General features: G+C 58.4%; 1 protein-coding gene across 1 annotated transcript in view; it reads right to left on the minus strand.

The window, feature by feature from the left end:
• Window positions 1–9,051: 9,051 nt before the first annotated feature.
• Window positions 9,052–25,359, minus strand: part of ITIH5 (inter-alpha-trypsin inhibitor heavy chain 5) — a 44,360-nt gene continuing 28,052 nt past the window's right edge. The window contains exons 6-14 of the mRNA XM_056114580.1: window positions 19,547–19,716; window positions 18,435–18,551; window positions 14,520–14,688; window positions 13,571–13,880; window positions 12,718–13,238; window positions 11,676–11,729; window positions 11,367–11,483; window positions 9,736–10,113; window positions 9,052–9,351 (exon numbers count right to left, since the gene is read on the minus strand). Coding sequence (XP_055970555.1) covers window positions 9,065–9,351; window positions 9,736–10,113; window positions 11,367–11,483; window positions 11,676–11,729; window positions 12,718–13,238; window positions 13,571–13,880; window positions 14,520–14,688; window positions 18,435–18,551; window positions 19,547–19,716 — 2,123 coding nt within the window. The 3' untranslated portion in view covers window positions 9,052–9,064. The remainder of the gene's footprint in view (window positions 9,352–9,735; window positions 10,114–11,366; window positions 11,484–11,675; window positions 11,730–12,717; window positions 13,239–13,570; window positions 13,881–14,519; window positions 14,689–18,434; window positions 18,552–19,546; window positions 19,717–25,359) is intronic.

Consider the following 25,359-nt stretch of genomic DNA (forward strand, 5'->3'; position numbering starts at 1 on the left):
AGGAGCTTCTTGTCCAAGGCTGTGAGCAGGTCGAAGGTCATACTCTGTGAAGGTCAGATGTCATGCCTAATGTCGAGCCATGCAGGTTCAAGGTTGCTCTGTAGGTAACTTGCAGCTTGACAGTCACTGAGGTAGGCCAAAGTCCTGCTGTGCTTGGGTCAGAGGTAGGGCTGTGAGCACTGTTCCCGGAGTCTGGCAGCCCATGTCCAGGGGCGGGAGTCCGCTTGTGCATGGCACACACTCCTCTGGCTTTCATTTCAAACGTGGTCGCTGTTCCATGTGCTACAGGGAAGCTCTGGGGAGGCTAGGTGGCTCTCCCCCTCCTCCGAACCCCAGCCGCGCCTATCTGACCCAGGGTGGATGCAGCCAGCCAGCGGTAGCCATGGCGATGCTGTGTTGCCATAACATCCTCCCAAGCCGGCCACGCCAGCCTGCACGGAGATGAGCCTCAGGACCAAGCGTTGGGGGCTTGGCGGGGCTGGGAAGATGCAGGAGGCAGCAGAAGCAGGGGCGGGGGTGGACGTCAGACGATGGCCGCTGGGGGTCCAGGCTTGTGTCCTCCCTGCAGAGGAGCAGGAAGGGTGGGGCCCGCGTGTGAGCTGAGGGGCACAAACGGGGCGTGCATGGAGTCTTATACCCCATCAGGTTCAGTGCGGGGACCCCAGAGTGGGCAGGGGCTGGTCCTGTGACTGAGCCTCCCCCCCACTGGAGCCCTGTCCCGTCTGTGAGCACTTGGGCCCCTGCAGCCCACCCCAAGCCTCCACTCTCGTGTGAGCAGGGCAGAGGTGGGCAGGGGCCTGGCCCAGTCTGGGTTCTCTTCGGGGCACTCCTGGCTGATACTCTGTGCCCGCCAAGGGCTGCTGGTTCAAGGGCAGGGCTGTGGTGCCAGGGGTCCTCCTTGGGGTCCTCAGGGTGGGACGGAGCAGTGGCTCAAGCCCTAGCTCTGGGTCTGCCCTTGCAGCCAGTGGCCTTTAGCAAGAGTTTGACCCAGTTCTGAAGAAACGGAGGCTTTAGGCATTCTCATTCTTCCCAGACATGTACAATGATACCTGAGGATGGACCAAGGCTGACCCCCAGGAGTGCCCGCTGGCTCACAGATGGGCAGAGCTCCTGTTCCAGGCTTCTGATCACAACTGTGGATTTTTAAGGCCTGTTGGAGGTGCAGGGGGAGCGACCCTGCCAGGCTTCATTTCACGGGAGCCAGGAAGGGGATTGGAATCAGGATGGACGTCCAGGGCAGCATGCGAGTCCCGTGGTGTCCCTCAGGGCTGCCCTTCACAGCAGCAAAGTGCCGGCAATATGCTTCTGATCAACGCTCAGGGCAGGAGCTGCTGGAGGGTGCCACGTCCCGGCACCTGAGAATGAGCCAGAAGCCCAGAGACGCAGCCAGGACCGGGCACGCCACAGGGGCATGCAGGCACGAAGCCAGCCTGGTTCCACGAGCAGGGTCCTCACTTGCTCCAATGAGACAGTGGCCACGGGACACTCTCGCATGGACAGTGACCGCCCAGGCCCCAAGCTGCTGGGCTGGCTCAAGAGTGAGTGCCAAGGGGACCATCTGGGGGTGGCGGGTGGACCCGATGCTGTCGTGACCACGTGCTGTGGATGGAATCGGTAGGGCCAAGCCTCGGCCCTGTCGGGGGTCTCAAGAGAGTAAGTGGGAGTGAGGGTCAGGGAGGACGCAAGGGCGCAGCCCCAAGTTAGTGGGGAGAGGCTGGGAGCACTCATCACACTGCACTCTGCCCTCTGCCTCTCGCTGGGTCTCTCAGGGTCTCTGTGCCTCTGTGTCTCTCTGCCTCTCTCTGCCTCTGTGTCTCTCTCTCTGGGTTCTCTGTGTCTCTGTCTCTGACTCTGTCTCTGTCTCTCTGTGACTCTATCTCTCTGGGTCTCTGTCTCCCTGCCTCTCTCTGCCTGTGTCTCTCTATCTCTCCGGGTCTCTGTGTCTGTCTCTGTCTGTGTCTTTCTGTCTATTTGTGTCTCTGTCTCTCTGTGTCTCTGTGTCTCTGCCTCTCTCTGTGTCCCTCTGTTTCTCTCTGTCTCTCTGCGTCTCTCTCTGTCTCTGTGTCTGTCTGTCTCTAAGTCTCTCTGCCTCTCTGTGTCTCTCTGTCTCTGTCTCTGTGTCTTTCTGTTTCTCTGTGTCTCTCTGTCTCTGCCTCTCTGTCTCTCTCTCTCTCTCTCTTTCTGTCTCTATATTTCTGTCTCTGTCCCTCTCTCCCTGTGTATCTCTCTCTCTCTCTCTCTCTCTCTCCCCCCCCCCCCCATTGCTCAGTCCCAATCTTGGCCTTCCTACCTGAAACTCTAGCCGGGGTGGGGCGCAGGGGGACACCATCTTTCCCATGGATTCCCTGAGCTTGCCCGGGGGCCCCAGCACCCTGCAGAGAGTCCCCGCATGCCCATCTCCCGGAGACATCTCTGCTCCAGGAAGGCCCTGCAGACGCCCACAGACGTCAGACTGAAGGGAGTCTGTCCCCCTCCAGCCTCGCACCACTGCTGTTCAACACCGAATCTGTATCATGTTCCATCAGATAAAGCCCCAGAGCCTGGCCTGGGCGTGAGAGGGGGCGTCTTGTTTAGCAGCTGGGACACGGGCAAACTGGCCCACTTCCTCTCCTGATCTGCAGCTCCACTGGACATGGAACCAGTGGTCTTCAGGGTGATGTGCGTCCATGCGCGCGCGCGCGCACACACACACACACACACACGCAGCTCTCACGTCCGTGTGCACTCCATCCCGCCGGCCACTCATAGCAGCCCCTGCAGGAGTGGGCACAGAAGGTACCCACAGAAGGGGGGAAGGAAGGAAAGGAGCAGGAAATGCCTCCTGAGAGGGCAGCAGCTGGGGAATGACAGCACATTGGGGGGTGGGGGCGTTTGCTTTGCATGTGCCAGAACTGGGTTCGATCCCAGCATCCCATAGGGTCCCCCGAGCACCGCAAGAAGTGATTCCTGAGTGCAGGGCCAGGAGGAACCCCTGAGCATCGCAGGTGTGACCCAAAAAGCAAAACATAAATCAAAAAGAAGGGGCAGCTGCAGGCTGGGGATAGGTGTGTGTCTCCTCACACATGCCCGCACACAGGCATGCCGGCCGCCAGCCACTGTGGCCCTGGCACCAGTGTGCAAAGCCCTCTGACACGGCTTCCGCCTTGCTTCCCTTCTCTGGGCCCCAACTGAAGGTGCCGGGAGTCTGGGACCACTCCTGGCGGTGCTCTGGAGACTGCTGGGTGCCGGGGAGTGGACCCAGGTCACCCCAAGTGAGGTCTGCATCTCGTCATCCAGCTCTCGAGCCCCTCTTTGGCCAGTTATTAAAACAGTGTCCAAGGGGCAGCCTCTCTCCAAGATGCATCCTCTGCCCTCAGGCCTCTGGAGAGGTGACATCCTCTCTGGAACACTGCCTGCCCCGGTGTATTTCTCGGAATAAGACTCTTGACCCTTACACCTGCAGCCTCTCAGCAACACCCGTCCACCACCTTGGCCGCTCCTAGGGGCTCCACCCCACTTCCATCAGTGCCGGTTTCCTACAGGGGCTCAGCCCTAGGACTGCAGATGGCACCAGGCCTCCTGCTGGGAGCCAGGGCGCCCTCCTGGAGGACAGACATGAAGAAGCCACAGGGTCGAGAGAACACCTTGACTCTACCCAGCCCTGCAGGCACACACGAGCAGATGCAGACCCACGTGGAGACATGTTAGCAGGCTCAGATGCACGTGGGCATACACAAGCAGACACAGGCATGTGGGACCCACACACGTGAGCAGACAGACATGGGCACAAGGCAGCAGACACAGATATGTGTGAGTGCACGTGAGCAGACACAGACACATGTGGGCCACATGAGCAGAAGCAGATATGTGAGTAGGCGCACATAGGTCCCCTTGAGTAGAGGGGCCTTCACTGCCATGGCCCGTGTGGGAACACTACCAGCGTGGCATTGCAGTTTAGATGACGGTTTCGTTTCCTACAGGGACACACCTAGGCGGGACACTGCTGGGCCCAGTTATTTCTGCCCTCAGAGGGTTTCCAGGGCCTTGGGGACAGATCAAGGACTGAACCTCAGGCAAGGGAGGTGTCCTGGCCTTGGGGTGGGGCAGCGGGTCTGCAGAGAGGCAGGTGACCTCGGATCTTCCCTGCCTGCAGACCCAGCTCTCCCTGCCTTGCCCTCTAGTCCTGCTGAGCTGCCCCCCACCGAGTCTATGTGCTAGGTGAGGGGCCAGTGTCCTCTCTGTCCTCTCCAGCCCAGCCACCCCCCTCCCCCGCCCCGGGAAGCTCGGGTTTCCTGGCTGAGGTTTATCGGGGTCATCAGCTGCTCTGAGCAGGCGCCTCCCAGGGCCGCCGACAGACACTTGAATTTCAACCCTTCTCTGCTTGACACCTCGGGGCACGCTGCCCCCCACACACAAAGCACCCCATTCTCCTCCTGCTGCTCCTGCTTTCCAGAACCTGCCAGATGCTGCCCCCCCCCCCCACACACATATCCATCTGTAACCCGAGTTGGGCCCCCACAGTAGGCGCCTGGGCCCCCCTCGCAGTGGGCGCCTGGGCCACCCGCCCAGTGGGAGCTGGAACCAGCCAGGCCCCCTGCCTTGCGCGACCCCCTGCCGGGGCAGGGACAAATGAGGACAGGGGCACTTCCAGGCCTGCCCCCCTCCACCCCAAGAGTGATGGGCTTCAGGTGCCCGGGGCGGGGGCACCTTCGGGGCCTTGCTGGCAGTGGGTCCCAGATCACCAGAACATGCACAGATGGACCCTGGGCCCCGGGAGACGGCCTGGGCCTGAGCTGCACTCCTGGTGCTGGGAGTGGTGTGGGCACATGGGACACGGGCTGGGCTCCCTGAGGTGGGATGGCCTCAGGAAGGGTCCAGAGGGGGCGGGCCTAGGCTCTTGGCTGGGCCACTCGGGCTTCAGCACCCATGGCCCTCCACATGTGGCCCCTAGTGCCCCAGTGCCCCTTCTATGGGCTTCTACAGGCTTCTACGGCCTTCCTGCACCCACAGCCCTCCACGGCCCTCCACAAAATTCCTGCACCCATGGCCGCAGCATCTCACCTGGCAGGACTCAAGTCCTGATGGAGTCTGACGCGTGCCAGGTACCTAGCCTCAGTTGTGTGATCCTGATCAGGGAGATGGGGGGCACCTGTGGGGGGTGCAGGTGATCCTCATCAGACAGAAAGCAAAGGGCAGAGGCAGCTCTTCCCCAGGGACCCCTTCCCGGCCCTTAGCTGTGAGATGTGATTCTGGGATTTTGTGTAGAACTCAGTTAAAATTCCTTTAATTTGAGGGGGGGGGGCAGTGTAAACACACAGTGAGTCGGCCAGAGAGGCTCAGAAATGAAGCAGCAGTGAGACACGGGCCTTTGAGGGGACAAGACCCCACTGTCCCCAGGGGTGGGAGTGGCCCCGGCTTAAGCAGGTCAGGCCAGGCCAGGGGCTAGGTGCCAGGGGTCCCTGGAGCCACATGGGTGCGTGGTGCTGAGAGGGGCTGGCACATGCTTTCCCGGGGCTTCTGAGTACCTCGCCAGCCCTGGCCTGGGAGAGGGGCACCTCCCGCCTCTCCCCCGCTCTGCTGCAGCATGGCCAAGCTCGTCGTGTCCAAGCGCCCGAGGGACACACCCCAGCACGGGGCATATGCTGCTGCCCCCATTTCTGAGCATTGGTCAGGTGACGGGGTGCAACCCCCATCTCTCTAGCTGGTGCCCCCCCCCCCGAGCCCACCGAGGTGCCCTGCACCTGCCTGGACAAAGTGACCGCCCAACAAAGCAGGATGTTTCCTGGGATGTGGCTGGCAAGGAAGGAACATGGGGACATGGCACTGGGGGCCGCATGTGCACTATCATGGCCCCACAGTGCACGTGTGCATGCACGCATACGCAGCACACAATCCCCCCCATTGTGTGTATACACGTACACACATGCTGCACACATGCACAGACACGCACGCATCACACACATGTGCACATGCATGCACCACTTGAGTGCACAGATGAACACACGCAAACATGCATGCAAATACGCATGCATGCATCACATGAGTGCACACATGCAAACACGTGTGTGCAAACACATGTGTGCAAACACACGTATCCCTGCTCCTTTTCGGCCACATGTATGTGCTCTGAGTGAGGCTCTTCTGCTCACACTGACGCTCTTACAGTACACAGACGATGACACTGGGCATGGCCCCGCCCGCGAGGTGCCAGCAGGAGAACAGGGGCCGTTTCCCTCAGACACTGGGCTGGCACCTTTTCTCCTGTCCGACCCACATCAGGGTCAGCTTTATTCGAGCAGGTGTAGGGACCGTGGACCGTGGACAGTGGCTGTGCTAAGGGGTCTGCGGGAACCGTGGACAGGCCCACGTGGACCTGCTTCTCCGTCTTCCAGCCAACACCATGCTCGTCTCCCCACCCCAGAGTTGCATGTACAAGCACAGCTGTTGCTTGGAGGAAGCCTCGTGACTGACAGACACTGGGGAAGCACGTGGCCCAGGCACCTGCTGAGCCGACTCACGACTGACTCCGGCACGTCTGTGCACATGCGCACTCCCTGCTGTTTGTCTGTGGCCATCGGGCTGACAGGCCTCCGCTTAATCCCGACATTTTCCTCTTGGATGGAAAACCCAAATACGTGTACAGAAAGATGTGTGCCTTTCAAGGCCAGCTCTTACCAGGTCAGCGGTTCAGGCTGCCTGGCATACTTGGAGGACGGGCATGACCCGGGTTCTCAGCTCATGCTGCTGCTTGGGGATCCCCATTCCCAGGCTCCTCATGGTTCTGGAGGCAGCGAGTGTGTGGAGGGGGCGTGGCATGTGCTGTATGCTGAGAGCTGGGGCCCAGCTGGACATCGACCAGTGTCTGCTGACTGTCCCCCTCTCTTCATCAGGAGCTCCGCCCACATAGCCTGGACCCCTGGGTCAGCGCAGGTGTGTGTGTGGGAGAGGGGCGCAAGAGGGGCACCCTCTCCCTGCCCACCTGCCCTGTCCATCCCTAGTACCTGCAAGGATGGGGCGTCCATGCAGGCTTGGTCATGACTGAGAGGCTGGTGCAGGCCTCAGCAAGTGGTTCCCACAGCAGTGCCCAGAACTCTGTGGGGGCCCCAGGACAGGCCTCTCCCCACACCTCATCGGGAGGGAGCACGGCAGGAAGGTCCCTGGGGGATCTTCTCGGCCTTACATTTTCGGGGGGAGCTGGGGTGGGCGAGTATGAGGACCCTCCCTCTCCTCCTGCAGCTCAGCCCTCAGCCTCAGCCAGACTCAGGGTACCATGCTGCAGATGTGGGGTGATTCCGATGGCATTTGCTGCCTCTGGTGCCCATCTGAGCCCACCTGAGGCCCACCCCTCTCTTCAGTGCTCAGGAGCTTGCTCAGCGCAACACCTGCGGCCATGGGGCTACCGGGTTTTTACTCAAGTCCAGGGCCGGTGCCTGACCTGGGGGCAGGGGTGGAGGCAAGTGTTGGGGCTCAACCAACCAGCTCCGGCAAAACCCTGAAGTCTGCATGGGGTGAGGTGGGGGACCTACGGCAGTAAAGATGCCTCTGGACCAAAGGCGGAAGCAAAGACACCTCCTTTTGGGGCATAAAGCTGCTAAAAAATCCTTTAAAGTTAAACTTCCACACTGATGCTGGAAGTCACTTTATTTTGTTTGGAGGCTGCATCTGGAAGGGCTCAGGGGTTACTCCCTGCTGGGTGCATAAGGGGTCGCTCCTGGAGGTGCTGGGGTGGTGGGGGTCAGGCCTATCATAGCCCCCCACCCAGGCTGTGCTCCAGGCCCCAACATGGAAACATTTTGATGGGGGGAGGAGAATTTGCCTCCAAGGCAGCAGTAACTCGGAATTGGCTCCCTGTAGGGCCTCCCCACACCCCTTGCTGGGACAGATGGACAGTAGATGCTGGCCGATAAGCCGGCTCGGCTGCTGCCCTCGGAGCTCCAGACTCCAGACACTGCACGCAGCTGGGCCAGGGCAGAGGCAGCCGAGGACGGCGTGGGGAATGACCAGGGCTGGCCGCTGCAGGCTAGCCCTTCCCAGGGGACGCAGGAGAGATAAACAATCTTCCCTGTTCCATTTCTCCTCCTTCCACCCCTGGAAGCCTGCTGGGGACGCCGTCCACCACAGCCGGGACAGGAAGGACTCCCAGGGGCAGGGGAGGGGGCTCCCAACCATGCTTCCTCTGCTGAGGGCCTCTAGCTGCTGTGCATGTCCTGACTGTGGCCTCAACTCAAGAAGCCAATCTGAGGGCGAGGGGCTGGGCAGGAGGAGGAGGCGGCGCTTGTCCTGGGGAACATGGGGATCCACAGTCAGGATCCTGGCCCAGGGGGCGACACTCACTGACTTAGGAAGTGACCTTGGCTCTGACCCTTGACCTGGGGCCACCCAGCCCCTCCCCCACTCACACAGACGCAGCTGGGACTGGCCGTGGGAAGGTTCTAAGTAAGCGCCGAGAACACGGGCTGGGTTGAGCCGGGCCCTCCCCACACCCACCCATCCCCGCCTGCTGAGCCGGGTGCACTCCAGGCAGACTGAGGCCCCACGGCGCCAAGCGGCTGGGAAGCAGAGTGGGCAGGGCCCGTCTGTCCTTGAAAAGCACACAGCTGGCACCAACTTGGAGGACATCAGTGTCCTTGAAGCCCACCAGAACCACACGTGTGTCTGTACGTGAATTTTGTATTTTCCACCACATTCTGAGCATTGGCATGTCCCCTCAGCAGGGAACGTGACCTCCCTGCAGAGGCCAGGGCTGGGCAGGGGGTCCCAGGGCAGCCCCCACACGTGGGAACATGCAGCACCATCCATGTCCTTGGACAGCGAGGGGAGGAGGGGCAGGAGGCAGAGGCCCAGCAGGTACACGGGGGCCCACCCCCTCCACCTTCCTGCACCTGTTTCCCTGGGGAGGGGTGAGGCTTGGTGGTGCGTCTGAGGTTGTGCCCAGTGATGCGTGGGTGGGGGGACCTGGAAGGGCCACCTCTGGTCCCTGCCTGAGGTTCTATCAGACGAGGTCACACTGCTGACTTCACAGGGCTGCCCATCCCGGCCCATGGCCCTCTGCGCCTCCCGTCCCCCCATCCCCGGTGAGGAGGCGCTAATGTCCGTGTGCCCGGGATGGGCCCGGGACAAAGGCTGTGTCCACGTCAAAGGGGTGCGCGGCCAGATAGTCCTGGTACGCCCCATCCAGCAGTTGGGCCGCACTGCGGGCAAACCAGCAGTCAACCTGCTCCTCCCCATTGTAGATCTTCCTCTGCTTCCAGAACACTGGGGCGCTGTGTCCTCGGACTGTGAGCTTGGCTGCTGGGAGTGGAGGGTCCCCAGGGTGCTGGGGGGGCTCTGTAGGCTGTGGTGTGAGATTGGCGTCCTGGCCCAGGAACTGGCCTGAGGACAGAGAAAGCATTAGGCCAGGCCCTAGGCAGGGACCTCATGCATGGGTCCCCTCACACCCCCAACCCCTCTGGGCATCAGGGACCAGGAAAGGCACATGTGTGGCCTGGGAGGGGCCCATGGCCTAGGTGGCAGCTGGGTGTCCACTCGCCACAGCACCTAGTGGCTGGGGGATGCTCTGTCCACACGCTTCCACGTCCACTGCCCAATCACCCTGAGGCAGCCATGGGGTGGATGAACAGAGCTGGGCCAGGACTCTTCACTGTGGTCCCTCCTGTTTTCTTGACTCTCCCACCAGACTCCCCCCCAGGTCATGCACGTGCATACTCAGGCCCGATGTCTGGGGGTGGGGAGGGGTCAGCGGGGAGGAGTGCCCACCTAGGAGCCCGTGGCAGTGCCCTGAGAGGCCAGTGCTGTTGGCAATGTAGAAGCCCAGGTGGTCTCGCTGGAAGGGCGCTGGGTTCTTGTAGAGGTGGATGAGGATGACGAAGGCCACAGTGCCCTGGATGGTGACTGTGACATTGGCCCTGGCCGCCACGGCCACCTGCAGCCCCCAGCGGCTCACCACGGTGCTCTGGTTGCAGGGGAGGACCAGCCTGTCCTCGCCGTCCACGATGACGCGATGGGGCGAGATCTCCAGGTACGACCTCCGGGGCTTGTTGGCCAGGATGGTGAGCGTGCGGAAGTACGTGCGCTGCTTCTTGTGGCCGCCGGGAGGCGCGGGCGCCCCGATCAGCTCCCCGTTCACAGTCACACCTGGAAGGCAGGAGTGCAGTGCTCAGACAGGGCTGTGTCCATCCAAGACCATCAAAGGGCATTTCCTTCTTCCTCACCCTGATCTCTGCATCTGCAACTCCAGGGACCTCAACCCCAGATGGAGGCCACATGCCATCTGCCACGGGAGCAAATGAGTAAGTAGATGCGTGAGTGAATGTGCAGGGGATGCAAGAGTGTGAGGTGTGGGTGAGTGCAAGGAGAGGGGCAAGCATGAATGCATGAAAGGATGCACGAGTGAGTGCATGAATGAGTGCATGAGAGCATGAATAAATGCATGGGTGGGTATGTGAATGAATGCGTGAGTGCACAAGTGCAGGAATGAGTGCATGGGTGATTGTGTGGCTGACTTCATGGGTGAGTCTGTGATTGAGTGCATGGATGAATGTGTGGATGAGTGTGCGGTTGAGTGCATGCGCGTGTACACAGTGAATACATGAGTGGACATGGGCGGATGTGTGAGTGGGTGAATATGTGAGTGAGTGAACACATGGATAATGCACGCGTGGGTGCATGAGCACGTGGGTGATGCAGGAACAGACACACGAGAGGCTGAATGTGTGCATGAGTGAATACACGGGTGAACGCAGGTGGATGTATGAGTGGACACATGGGTGGACACGTGACAGTGTGTGAGTGGGCCAGGAGGGGACACTCAGCAGAGTGCATTTTCCCCTCTCTGACCAGTGTCCTGGGGCTAGGGGAGGACAATGGGTTTGGGATCGCTCAGTGGCTAAATGGCCTTGTCACAGGTTCGAGTCTGTAGCTCCTCCTGAGCACTGCCTGCAGGTGCTGAGCTCAGCCCTGAGAGCTCCACTGTGTAGGGGCACCAGTACCTCTGCAGTACGAGGCCCCCAGAGCGTGTCCTGTGTGTGAGCACAGCCACAGACACCGGAGAATGAATGAGCTGCGGACACAAACGAGGGCAGCCACAGACACGGAGACCACGAGTGAGTGAAACCATGGACATGGAGACCACAAGCAAGTGAAGCTATGAACACGGAGACCATGAGCGAGTGAAGCCACGAACAAGGAGACCATGAGCGAGTGAAGCCATGGACACAGAGACCACGAGTGAGCACAGCCACAGACACGGAGACCATGAGCAAGTGCAGCCAGGGACATGGAGAGCACGGGTGAGTAAAGTCACAGACATGGAGACCACGAATGAGCACAGCCACAGACATGGAGACCACGAGTGAGTGAAGCCACAGACTCTGTGGCCTTGTGCTTACCGGAGTGCGTGTGGTCGGACACCAGCCTCAGGATGTCCCCGGGCCGCCCATCGATGTTGAAGCACACAGCGAGCTTGTTGCGGGGGAAGTCCACCACAAAGTGGGGGTCTCCGTCCGCTGCAGCAGAACCAGCAGCAGTGAGGGGTGTCCTCCCCTCAGCCCGGCCCCGTGGTGGAGGCACCCATCTCCTGGGCTGGACCTGACAGATCTGCATCTTCCCGCCGCCTCTGGTGCCAACAAGCAGGGACCCAGCCCCTCCCCTCCGGCCCCCCTCTCAAAGCCCCCCTCCACACCCACCGCCTTCTTTACCTGAGGTTTTAGAGATCTTAATTCTGGGGTCAGATGCCTTCTGGGGTGCAGGTTCTAGAAAGGAAAAGCGAGAGAGTAAAGAGAAGCTGGTGGAGAGGCTACTGAGGTGCGGGCAGCATGGACAGAGGGCGGTGCTTGTGTTCTGTGGAGCTGGCTGGCGGCCACAGGACCTCTCAGGCATGTAGGGTTTCCCGCCTTCTGGGTACCACATAGGGGACCCCTGCCTTGGTTAGGAGGCGGTTCTGGGGTTGGGCTCAGGCTTCACTCAGGTTCAACCCTGGCACATGGTCTCCGGGCATAACCAGGAGTGACCCCTGAACACCGAGCTGGGAACAGCCCTTGAGCATCACCAGGTATGGCCCCCCCTAAAAGGTGAGTGGGTCTGAGGGAGGGGGAAGTGGGGCTGTTCAGTGGGAACCAAATTCCAGGTCTGTGGGGTAGAATCATGATGGTCCCTCCACTCCATGAATGGGCCTCCAGCTCCCAAGCTTCTGGAGCACAGGATGGTTAAGGCTTAGCCTTCAGCCCGTGCCCAGGTCTGAAAGGGGCTTTAACCCTCAGAGCCCCACGTGTGTGGCTTCCTGTGAGAACGTCATCAAGCCGCAAAGCCAAGGTGCACAAGGACCGAGCGGCCCCAAAACGATCCTTTCTGTCGGCAAAATGAGCATCTTTGGGGACCCAGCGCGTGGCCCAGTGGGGAAGGCACTGGCTTTGCATGCAGCGGGTCTCTGTTCAATCCTCAGCACCCTGTAAGATCCCCTGGGTGAGTCCTGAGTGCAGAGCCAGGAGTAAGCCCTGAGCACCGCCAGGGGTGGCCTGTTAACAATGCCAAAAACTCCCACGCCCACATCCAGGCCCTACATGGGAGGGCAGGGAGCCACACCTGAGTCCCGACCTGGGGCATATCGGGGACAGGGACCATCTCTGCATCTCCACTGCCCCCCAACCCCGGGCCCTGGAGCTGCAGGCCCCAGTGGGCACGAGGCACTGCTGCAGGGGGTAGGGGGCTCACGGGTGTGCACACCCTCGCTGGAGTCTGTACCTCGAGGGGGGCTGGAGCCATGCAGGGCCTGTACCACGGTCTCGGGACCCTCTACGGCAGCTGTGCCGGCCCCCGGCTCAGCCCGGGCGCTGAGAGGCTTCAGCCTCAAGGTGGTGACGGGCGAGAGGAAGTGGAGGTCCACAGCCAGCGCCTGGGCCGCGAGCCTCAGCCGCTCCCGCTCCTGTGCATCCCGGCTGTGCAGCCACGCGCGCAGCAGCTCCTGCACCGACAGGTAGCCCCAGAGGCGCTGTAGTGGGTTGGGGGCCCCCAGGCGGCCCTCACGCCCTGGCCCGGGCTCCACAGCCACGTCCGTCTTTAGGACAACAAACTTGTGGCTGTTGCTGGCCGTGACCTCCACGTGCAGCGGCCCCTCCCGCCCGCTGGCCAGCCTGCCAGCCACCACGATCTCGGAGCCATTGAAGTAGTTGGGGAACAAGGTTCTGGTGGCCTGCTCCACGGCGCCGGGTGGGTAGTCAATGCGGATGTCGGAGAGCAGGGGGGTTCGGATCTCGTCATAGAACCTGGACATGAGGTGGAAGGGAAGAAGGGGATCAGGGCCCCACCCCATGCCGGGCGCAGCTGAACCTTTGTGGACGGAGGTGTGTGGCTTGGTTGCCACCGGGGATGGGGAGCTCACTTCCTCACAGGGCTTCCTCCCTCTTTTCTTTCATTTTATTGGGGGGCGTCTCCTGAGCACCCGTTGGGTCTGGGGTGACTCTGGGATAGCTGGGCTGTGGGTGAGTGCAGGGGCCCAAGGAGGTGGTCCCGCTCAGCCCTGCGGCGCTGGGGCCTCCTGGAAGCCACAAGCCCTCCCCCGGCCCAGGAGGACGGTTGGGACAGGGAGGCCCCGCACCCGATGAGCTGTGCGCCTGCATCCTCCTCCTCCAGCACGCGCCGCGTGAGGCCACAGTTCTGCAGGGACAGCTGCTCCAGCAGTGCGAAGTCCACGTCGCTGCCGATGCCAATGGTGAAGATGCAGACACGGCCACGCGCTGCCTCCCGCGTATGATTCAGGATCCTGGGCGTGTGGGTCTCACCCACCGTGGGCTTCCCGTCCGTCAGGAAGACGACAAGGGACACGCTGCGGTCCTCGATGGCGTTGTGGGCCACATAGGTGGTGAGGAGCTCGATGGCCCGCTGCAGGGCGCCATGGATGTCCGTGCCTGCGGGCAGCACCATCACGCCACAGGGGCTGGGGAACCTCTAGCAGGGCGGCCCCTGCGCCACGTTCCGGCTGCCACCCTCCAGTGCAGAGCCCTGAGGCACTGAGCAGTGCCCGAGATCACAGCACCTTGGGTACTGGGAGGAGCCCCCAGTACCAGCCCCCAGGTACTGGTGGGAGCTGGCCTTGAGAGTGTCCAGAAGAAACAGCACAGGGCGGAGGACGCTGACCGTGCATGCAACTCACCCAGGCTCCACCTCACTCACCTCCCCCACCCCCAACCCATCCCATCCCTCCCCACCCCCCCAATTCCCCACCACTGGCTCTCCATCCTCCATCCCTCAGCTCTATATCTCTCCATCCCTCCATCCCCCACCTCTGCATTCCCCATCTCTGCATCCCCCATCTCTCCATTCCTCATCTCTCATCTATCCTCCTCCACCCTCCATACCTCCATCCCTCCATTTCTCCATCCCTCTATCTCTCTATCTCTCCATCTCTCCAGCACCATCTCTCCACTCCCATCGCTCCATCCCTCCATCTCTCCATCCCCCATCCCTCCATCCCTCTGTCTCCCATCTCCCCATTCTCCTCATCCCCCTTCCCCATCTCCCCATCTTCTCTGTTCCTCAGAACTCACCACCGCTGGGGGTCATGTGGTGGATGTAGACTTTGCCGTCTCGGACACTGTCGGGAGTGACGGGGACCAGGTGATCCTTCCACACTTTGACGCGGTTTGAGAAGCCGATGATGTTGAACCGGTCCTGCGGTCGGAGGTCGTGCAGGATGGTGAAGAGGGCGTCCTTGGTCTGGGCAGACACAGAGCACAGCAGTCACCTCCGTGGGCATGGAGGTGATCACCTGCTGTGCAAAGAGCTTGGGCAACGGTCGCCGAGTTGCAGACAACAGCAGAACACGTTCCGAGGCATCTGTGACTCAGAGGGCGTCCTACCCCCAGAGCTCTGCTCAGCTGCCCGCGCTCTCCAGAATCTTCTTCCGGTGCCCGTCTATGTTTTCCCAGACACGCTCCCACCTCCATCAAGCACGTCTGTTCCTGAAGAGAACCTCCTCTGCCTCCTTGGTCAGCACTACCCTCTGCCCCGGAGCCCTGTCCTCAGTGCCAGGAGACAAGGGAGGTCCCCCGAACACATCTGGGGTGGGGACGTGGCTCCCACACTCACCCCAGGGTCCCAGCAGGCAGGTGCCAGCCCCCATGTCACAGGGAAACCAGAGAATCCACATGCCTAGAACAGGGGACTGTTCTAGGCAGACCTAGCTATCGCCCAGAGATGAGGGGACAGCAACTACCCCAGAGCCCACTGTTGGGGACCACCACCCAAACCCACACATCAGAACGAAGTGGGAGTTTCAGGGCTGGAGCCATAGCACAGTTGGGAGAGCGCTTGCCTTGCATGCAGCCAGCCTGGGTTCGATTCCTAGCATCCCATATGCCCCCCCCCCCCCCCACGAGCACTGCCAGGAGTAATTCCTGAGTGCAGAACCAGGAGTAACCCCTGAGGATTGCCCAAAAAGAAAAAAAAATAAAAAGCAGGAGTTGCCCACACCCTCAGCTCTGGCATGGGTCCCCGCAAGAGGGACTGAGTGTCTCAAACAGCCGCATGGAGTTTGTTCTCTCCACGGACATCACCTTCACTTCCTTCCTTGGACAATGCTGGGCACATCCTGACAGCAGCCAGAAGTCAGGGTGCTACAGCTGCTTCCAGATGAGGGCTGTCAGGAGTGGGGTTCAGCCCACAGAAGATGCAGAGACCTCCCCCCAACACACACACACAAACACCCTCAGAGGCAGAGCGTAGGCACGGGGGTCCCAACGTTCCCCAGACACATCCCATGTGACCCAGATACTCAGGCCCACGAGGCAAGAGCACTGGGCTGGCCAGCAGGACGCCGGGGGCCACCTCCTGGTTCTGGACTGTGGAGCAGAGAGTTGGAAAATATTCCCTCTGAAAACAACGTCTTAGAAGTTCACGCCAACTGGGCCTGAGGGTTTGCGTCCAGGAATCGGCCGCAGTGGGCTGTGCTCCAAACTCCTCTGAGCCCAGGCTGGGGGCAGCAGGCATGGCAGAGCGGGGCTCCTGGAGCCACTGGCTGCCCTGGCGAGGGATGGGGACTGCCCGCTCCCTCCTCCTCTCCCCTGCAGAGCGGAGTCCCCACAGACTGCAGGTTCTCCAGGCCCCCCGAAAGGCGGGCGGGCATGCTGTGGAGCCTGCAGCTAGGAAACACTTCCCGAAGGGGAGAGAACAGCACAGAACCTGGCCCCGGGGAAAATCTGGCCAGGGGCCAGTGACCCGCCCAAGCCACCCCCGGCTTCCCGCAGCTGTTGTCAAACCCAGCCCTGTCCGCGCCAACCCAGCACAGAAGGCGTTTTGTGCCCGATCCCTGCCTGGGTATGGGCCTCACACTCAGTGAGTCCATGACGTCATAGGAAAAGATGCAAGGCACAGCGTCGCAGAAGAAACCCAGGGAGACCGCCGTCTGTGCGCCTGTTTCTGCAGCCCATGTGCCACTCTCTCCTCAGGGGTGACCGGGGCCGGAGAGGCAGACAGGGGTGAAGGTGCTGTTCTCGCACATGGCCAACCCTAGTATGATCCCTTACATCATATCGGGTCCCCGGAGCCGAGAGTGAGCCCTAAGCATAGAGTCAGGAGTAAGCCCTGAGCAATGCTGTTGTGCCCCAAGCCCACCGCTAAAACAAAACAAACAAACAAACAAAAAATAACCAAAATAAAATAAAGGGTTACCAAGCAGTGCCCCCGTCTCTTACACAGGCCTCCCGGGCCTTCTGATGAACAAAGCAGAAGTCATACAGGACACAGGGAATAAGGGACCCAACCACGGCGCCTAGAGCCACAAGTTCACCTGTGGCAGTTTAGTAAACCGAACAACTTCGTAGAAGCTAAACATCAACTTGCAATTTCACCCAGAAGCAGGTGTAGAAAGCACTGTCTCTGACCTTTACATTTCTAGAAAGAGTTGATTCTGCATTGAGTAAAATCACAAGGCTCCTTTGAAGACATTCCTATGAAAGGATCCACCTTTTATTTCCTTTGAACTTCTGTTTGAATTCCAACTCTGCAATGCTTTCTGAGGCCCTGCCAGGCTGACCCCCCGCCTCCTGCCTCTGGTGCCTCACCTCCATACATATTTGCAAGAAAAAAATAAAACTCCTCTTTCGTAAAAGCTAGGACCTAAGTCCCAGTACACTGCAGGACGGGATCTTCCAAACAAGGATGGAGAGAGGAAATTAGGCTGCCCTCTGACCGAGCTGGGCAGGGCCGCCTCTATAATGTGACAGCCGGAAGCTCAGTGCCTACGGGTCTGGGTGGCATCCAGCGCCCTCTGGGTCTGTGGCATTCTGACTGAGGGCGCCTGAGGGTGAACTCACACCCGGCTATGTCACAATGTGTTTCTCGTGTTTGAGAAATGCCTAACAATGCCCTTCTGCAACTTTTCCTAAGAAGCTTTTTGCACTAAGAGTCTTTGACTGTCCAGCCCGTGCTGGACGCAGGACTAGCTCCAGCCTGCAAGTGTCGTTTCTAAAATTTCTCACAGAAGGGCAGTCCTTGTTGGTGTTACACCGGTCTCTCTGCCCCAGTGCACGTGGGTCTGTGGCAGGGAGGGCCGACAATTCAGAGGCGACACAACCAAGACCAGGTCTGCGGTCCTGTCCCTGGTCCACAGCTCTCCCAGCTTGCAAATGCTTGAGTGTGTGTATGTATGTGTGTGTGTGTGCATGCATGTATTAGTATATGTGTGTATGTGTATATGTATGTGCGTGTATGTGTGTGTATGTGTGTATATATGTGTATGTGCGTATGTGTGTATATGGTGTAAGTGTGTATGTGTATGTGTGTATGTGTATGTGTGTGTGTGTGGGGGGGGGGGTCCCGTGGCAGGCTGCATTGGGAAGCCCTCCCATCAGCCCCTGGGTGAGGAGTCTGCTCAGAACACCTGGCCGGAATCCCATCCAGCCTCGCCATCCCTCTTGCCTGCCACCCAGACAGCAGCCTGAGGGCACTCCCCAGAGTTTTACCTCTATACAACCACAATAGCATGAAGAAACAGCGCAAATCTCCACTATGAGGAGAGGACGAAGAAAAGAGTCCCGAATTCTCAACAGGGATTACCCACAACTACGATCTCTCCGATAAAGAATTCCGAGATGAAATGCTGAAAATGTTCAAGGAACTACTCAAAGAATCAATGGAGCAGACATCCAGGAAATTAAAGGAAGCAATGAAAGAAACAGTGAAACGGATAGTTAAGAAAATTCAGAACACCTGGCTGGGAACCTGGGGGAGAGGGGGCGTCCTGCTGACAGGGAAACAGGCCAGGCTGCCTCTTTGCAGACGTCTCTCAGCTCGTCTCTCTGTCCTCGCACACTGCCAGTGGCCTCACCCCACCAGCCGCACTGGAACATCTCCTCCACAGGTGAGCGAGCGGCCACACAGCAGATGCTGGCCTTGCGGGTTTATATTTGCAGAGAGAACTGCAGGGCCAGCAGGGTGAGGGGAGCGTGCGTGCCCAGACTCACTTGCCGGAGCTTGGTCCCCACCATGGACGCGCTGCTGTCCAGCACAAACACGATGTTCTTGGGCAAGGGCGGCAGGTCCTTGGGAGCAAAGTAGTGGACGAAGTAGCCGTCGAGGACCTGGGGGAGGAGAAGGTGATGGGGAGCCCGGCCCCAGGGTTGACGCACAGCAGTAGATGGTCCAACTCAGATGCCAGCACCAGAGGAGCACTGTCCCGAGCTTACTTAACTGTAAACTTAAATCTGAATAAGAGCCACATCATCCCTGCAAGAGAGCGCCACTATTGAAAGCACTTTGCTCTGTGTCCAGGAGTCCTGATGAACAGCCCCTCATAGTCCCTTGAGCAGAGAGCAGCTCCTGACCATCCCTAGGTGTGGCCCCCAAACAAAACAATTGGTAACTAAGTCAACTGTCACATTCACAAAATGCTGTGGATTTTGTCACCTCCCCCTCCTGCCCCCCTCCCCTCACGCTTCCAGCCCTTGTCCCTCTGCCTTCCTCCCAAGCTTCACCTGCTGTCTTACAAGCTGAGAGGTCAGGATCAAGCATCCAGTGTGGAGGTGCTGTCACACATCTTCCTATTCACAGCCCATCTCTGCCAGAACCGAACCCCAGGACCCAAGAGCCACGGATCACTTGCTCTTCATTAAAACTGAAGATAAACTCACATTCTAACCAAGTCTAAGCCCCCATGGGGGAAATTATGTTATGGATTTCATTTGCTCTCCTGCCTACTGAAGTAGGAAGTAAGACACTCTCAGCCTCCATAGGCCCACCAGCCTCCTGGACACAGAGTCCAGTTCAAACAAAATGTCCTAAGGACCCCCAAATCTCTCTTCCTTGGGTGAGCACTGGAATTCCTAATTTTGAGTTAAAATGGAAAGGAATTCCTTTTGGTTAGCGAAAAGGATCAAGCAATGGGCAGAAAACAGCTAGTATGAACCCTGTTACCTGGATATTCCTGTAGCATGAGCCCCGTTACCTGAGCATTCTCATAGCATGAACCCTGTTACCTGGGCATTCCCGTAGCATGAACCCTGTTACCTGGCCATTCCCGTAGCGTGACAGCATGAACCCCATTACCTGGGCATTCCCGTAGCATGAACCCCGTTACCTGGATGTCCCCAATGTTTTCTTCCCGGTTGACATCGTAGCGAACAATGAAATCTCCCAGGATTCCATTCTGGGCAATCTTGGCCTGTTGAACCACACTCGGCTTAAACACAACTTTGGCAAACGTTTCATTCTGGCTGATGACTGTCGAAGGAGGTGGCCCGGAATCCACTGCAAGAAGAAGCGCATCAGCCTGAGACTTGGTGTAGACTTCTCTGAGCAGAGCCCCAGGCCTGTGGGGTGTGACCATAACTCAGCCACGGGGCTGACCTTCAGAGGAACATGCAAACCTGGTCACTGGCACTACATCACCACAGGAGAGACCCGCTGTTAGAGTCACCTCACAGACTTTACGCGTCTTCTCTGAATTCATTAGACATAATTATTAATCTTATTTTCTGTCATGGGGAGCTTGCCAGGCTCTGCCGTGCAGGCGAGATACTCTCGGTAGCTTGCCGGGCTCTCCGAGAGGGGTGGAGGACTCGAACTCGGGTCAGACACAGTAACAACAAAGTCTCCAATGGAGACGTTACTGGGCCCGCTCGAGCAAATCGATGATCAATGGGAGGGCCTTTACCTTTAGTTTTATTTTTCTGTAGCTATATATGTAATCATTAATCACTGTCAGTCACTGTCACTGTCCTCCCATTGTTCATCGATTTGCTCGAGTGGGCCCAGTAACGATTCCATTGTGACAACTGTTACTGTGTTTGGCATATCGAATTTGTCACAGGTAGCTTGCCAGGCTTTGCTGTGCGGGCAAGATACTCGTGATAGCTTGCCGGGCTCTCCAAGAGAGGCGGAGGAATCGAACTCGGGTCAGCCATGTTGGATGCTTGCAAGGCAAACGCCCTACCCACTATGCTATCACTCCAACCCTGTAATCATTAAAATTCTGTGTAATAGTTCTATTAACTTGGGGTGTTCTGGACCACTCCAGCACTAGGGGGCTAGTCCTGGTCCTGTGCTTGGGAGCAGCCCCGGGAGGAGCTGCCGTATCTAACACCCATACTCCAGCAACTGAATAACCCCCAACCCTACTGGGAATGCTAGACAGACAAGAGTAGAACAGTAAAATAAAGCCCCCAGGCCCATGGTCTGGGTGGGTCATGCCAGCACTGCACCATGGCCAGCACTGCACCAACCTTACATCACTGTGTTTGCATCTTGTTATTTTTCATATTTTATTCATAAATATTTTAAAATAAGTCTCTTAATCTTTTAGTATGACCACCAACTATTATCATAAATTAATGTCGACAGCTTATTGTCACATGACCAGTTTGCATTTTCGTTGCCCATATTGCTCAGAGGATATCTGGAAATGGTCAGTTTGTCCATCCAAACTTCCACATCACTTCTGTTTTAATCCCATTTTATCTACAACTGAATTTATGTCCTCCCTCTATCCCCACTTTCTTCTAATGCTGTGCGTGTGCCTGTATGTGTGTGTATGTCTGTGTGTGCATGTGTGCAGGTCTGTGTATGCGTGCATGGGGGGGGGGTGATATTCCCAGGAATTGTCTCTTTCTGGGCTTCATAAACAGCCTTTCTTTCTTTCTTTCTCTCTTTTTTTTTCTTTTTGGGCCACACCAGCAATGCTCAGGGGTTCCTCCTGGCTCTGCACTCACTCCTGGCAGTGCTTGGGGAACCTTCTGGGGTACTGGGGATCATGTGCAAGGCAAATGCCCTCCCCAGTGTGCAATAGCTCTGGCTCCTCAGCTACTTTTTTTGTTTGGGGCTCAGGTACTCCAGGGTCTAGTTCCAGCTATAATGGGGCCAGTGGTCAGTGTAAGCCCAAGGCTGCGGCTTCTCAGGCCCAGGGGGCCACCCCACACAGTGCTCACTCATGAAGAGCAGGGAAGTTCAATGGAGAATTCTTCACCACCAGCCCTGCGGAGACTTTTCCCCCAGATATTACTGAGTCAAAGCCAGAAAGGCATCTGAATACTTCTTTAAATCTATTTAAGTCGACCCCCTGACATGCTGACCAGCAGTTTCCCATCTTCAATTAGCAAACTAAGAAAGGAAACGAGATATACACTGGCCAAAGCAATTAACACTTCAGAATAAACTTCCTTCTGTGAAGGGTTTCATTCAACATTTCATTCAAAGTCGGCCTGGACATTTTCTTCAGTGAGGCACAAAGAGGAGATCTCAGGGTAGTTTTTAGGCCACAGACAGAAGTGGTCCCGCTGTTACCTACACTTAGCAAAGATAGTGGTTCTAGAAGTTTCCGGAGGGACGGCAAGCAGAAAAGTCCATCTTGTGGAAGACAGCTGGATGAAAGAAAGCATGCATGTAGTGTAGGGTCTCATCTGAGCACGGAGGGGAGGGGACCTCCGTGGTACTTCACCAAACTGCACTGACAAGGCCACACTCTTGTCCATCATGCTTGATGATGTCATTGAGTCAGCAGGAAGGGAGAGGCCAGACATAAGATGGTCCTTGCAAACAAAGGGGACTCTGTGTTCTGAGCTAGGCCCGCACAGCCGACAACTTGGAAAGCTCCAGGAGAGCAAGAAAGCTGCACGCTGGCCACAGTCACAAGAGCTCAGGTGATAAATGAGTGAGCGCACAGGCTCTGCATCCCATCACCACGTGTCTGGACAGGTCACTGGGTCTGGGTTTATTCACACACAAACTGGACTACTGGTCTACCCGCTCGCACTGGGGAGGGGCTGAGGTGATGCTGTGGGCTTAGCATCACTGCACACAGGAGGCAGTCGGGCTGGCGAAGGTCATTATCAACCCAAGCACACACCAAAGGAAGGGCCAGAGAGTGAAAAAGAACAACGACGAGAAAAGCAAAAATGACGTGTGAGGCTTGGGGCATGCCAGGACGAAGGAGTACTTGAGGGCTCTTCACAGCCCGGATGGACCGTGGCATTCTGTGGAAAAGTGTCAGCCATGAGCATAAATCTCGGGCTGGACAGCAGAGCAACTTATCCGTGGCCACTGACGTCCGAATGAGCTTCCCCCGGGTGGGAACTGCTGGGCAGAGAGGCCGGAAATCCTAAGCTGCTAACGCAGGCGCCTGTGTCAGAAGGGTCTCGCTGTGCTGGGGACCCACATCCCCCTGATGGAGACCCTCATTTTCAGAAGCTGAAGCCCATTGGGAGCTGGTGACCAGAACGGCTGCTCCCTGACTGGGGGCATCATGGTGCTCAGGGTCCTGCAGCCCTCAGCTGCCCTCCAGAGGACCCCTCCGTCAGCGGGCATTAGGGGAGCCGCACAGCTGAGGGTCCAGAGGAGCACCTTGCTCCAGAGCTGCCCTGTCCGGGTCCTCATGCCCATGCGGTGCAATGCCCATGCCCATGAGTGCACAAAGGGCCCCTGGGACCGAGTGTCTGGAACTTGCCCGAAGTGCAAATTCTTGATCTCCATCATCAGCCCCTCCGGCAACAGAGCCCAGATCTTTAGACCTGAACCAGCGTTCTAAAGGATTCTGGCTCCTCCATGGGGACCCAGTAAGAGGCCTCTGTGATGCGAGGGCTCCCCCTGGACTTCACCCTCAAGCTCTCCCTTCCAGACCATCCATCTCCCTTCCAGATGGCATTCCAGACCATCAACCCAACTCTCTGCATTCAAATCTCTCTTCCTGAAATGCTCTTCCTAGCTTTCTAAGTGACGGCCTTTTGCATGCATGAAAGCGCTGGGATAACCAAGTCTAATTTCCCTCATCACAATGCAGGCTCTCTGACATGCAGCGCGAGAGGGAGAGAATATCATTGTTTAGGGTTCCTAGTGTCCTTCGCCTTCGCCGGTTCATGATGAAAATTCATGAGCGGCCTCTAAATGGGCTTCTTTTACTCTCCCGCTGGGGACGTGGCCTCCAGACTAGAAGCTTCTGATCTGCTGGGCCGACGCCCGCCCAGCCAACCACCATTCACTGTGGCCCAGAGAGTTTTCCACTATCCATCCAACCCGCCCTCAAGAAATAGTTGCCGGGAGATGCCCAGAATCCTCTCTCTAGATCAAGTCCTCCATTATAGGAGGGGAAAATGACTGTACGGCTCATGCAGGCCACCCACAGCTGCTGACCTCAGCCCTCCAGCAGATGAACTAGCTCGCCCTTGGGGACAGAGGCTGGGGGGCACCCGGCAGAGCCCACCACGCAGAGAGGCTGTTGGTGGGCAGTACCGGAATGTGCTGACCGCATGGGAGAAACGGTCAGCAACAGGCCCACACCAGCAGACTCAGGCCTCACTCCCTCCTGAGACCCCCGCCAGCCCTCAGAGGCTTGATGTCCTCTGCAGGCCCCTGCTACAGCACACGAAGGCAATGGCGCTTCTGAGCAGGCCCCGGTGCCCCCAAGGGTCTGGCCACCACCCCACGTGACCCCAGTCTCAGCCCCCCCCAACCCCCCCCCCCCCCCCCCCGCAGACATGCTCTTGCCCCTGGAAGCCGCCGCAGCATCCACCCAGCCCGCAGGTCTGCGACTATCTCTGCATGTCCATCTGTCTGTCTGCCCGTCCATCCGTCTGTCCTGTTGGCCCACGGGAAATCCACTCCATGTAACGAGGTGGAATACGGGTGCAAGCACAGAGCAAGACTGAGAGGCCGCGGGGCACAAAGCAGAGGCCGTGAGGGTCAGCCTCCCGGGCACGGCCCTCCAGAAGCTGGGCCACATCTGCTTTATCTGGGCTGGGGGGCAACTTGTGGGAAACAGTGCTTGTGCTCAATCTCTCCAAGCACAGTGCTTCAGACCCCCGACCTCAGTGAAGACCACGGCCCAGGCTGGGATGCAGAGAACCCAGCAGAGGGACTGGGAAAAAAGGGAAGGGCTTGGGTGCTGCCTCACAAGCGGCGGACCCCAGCTGGATTCCCGGTCCCTGACCCCCACCCCCAGCACCGCCCGGGGTGACTCCTGAGCACAGAGCAGGGGGTGGCCCCCAGTACTTCCTGGCATGGCCCAAACCCACCCCAGCACACGTAGAGAAGACACGCCTGATCAAAGGAGTGTGGGAACAGAGATGTGTGCGTCCAGAACAGCCTACCGAGTATAATGGAGGGGGAAGGAGGAATCACATAGTGGGAGGGCACTTGCCTTGCACAACGGCCGACCCAGGTTTGATCCCTGCATTCCACAGGGTACCTTGAGCACCGCCAGGAGCGATTTCTGAGTACAGAGCCAAGAATAACCCCTGAGTATTCCCAGGTATGGCCCCAAAAACAAGCCAAAAAAAGTATAATGATGTTAGTAACTATCCGAGAACCTCCTGAAAATCACAGAGACTTGCGTGAAAATGCTCCCTGCTTGTTTATTTTCAAAGGAGAGGTCTGAGGCGTTCCCCAGACGCCGCCAGGAAGGCCGTGTAAGTGTGTGTGTATGTGTGTGTGTGTGTGTGTGTGTGTGTGTGTGTGTGTGACCACTGGGAAATGTCTGGCCAGGCTGTCTCTGGTGACTCACAGGCTGAAACCCCTCCGGTCCCACCACCGGGACAAAGGAAGCCACTTTCTGACGCACAGCCTAAAGGTGAGAGGTGAAAAGTCAGAGAGCAGAAGCCCCTAGCTCTGGTGGTGTTCCTGTTATGTTTCCCCATAGGCTTGGGGCTGGCTGGTAGCACTTAGCACCTGTGAGGCCCCGGTGGGAATTTCCCCCACAGACCCTGGAGCGCTTCCCCTTCTAGCCCCCCAGGGGAGAGGGGTGCATCCAGCAGAGGTAAAAACACTGTGATTAGCCAAGACAGAAGGCAAGCGACCCTGGGAGGAGGGGTTCTCCTCAGGAAGGGGACCCCATTATTAATGCTCTTGTTTTCCCATCCTGGATCTGAGCCAGCCATACCCAGCGCCTGTCCTGCTGGTGCAGTG

Source organism: Sorex fumeus, unplaced genomic scaffold (assembly GCF_029834395.1).
Source record: "Sorex fumeus unplaced genomic scaffold, SorFum_2.1 ptg000026l, whole genome shotgun sequence".
NCBI lineage: Eukaryota > Metazoa > Chordata > Mammalia > Eulipotyphla > Soricidae > Sorex > Sorex fumeus.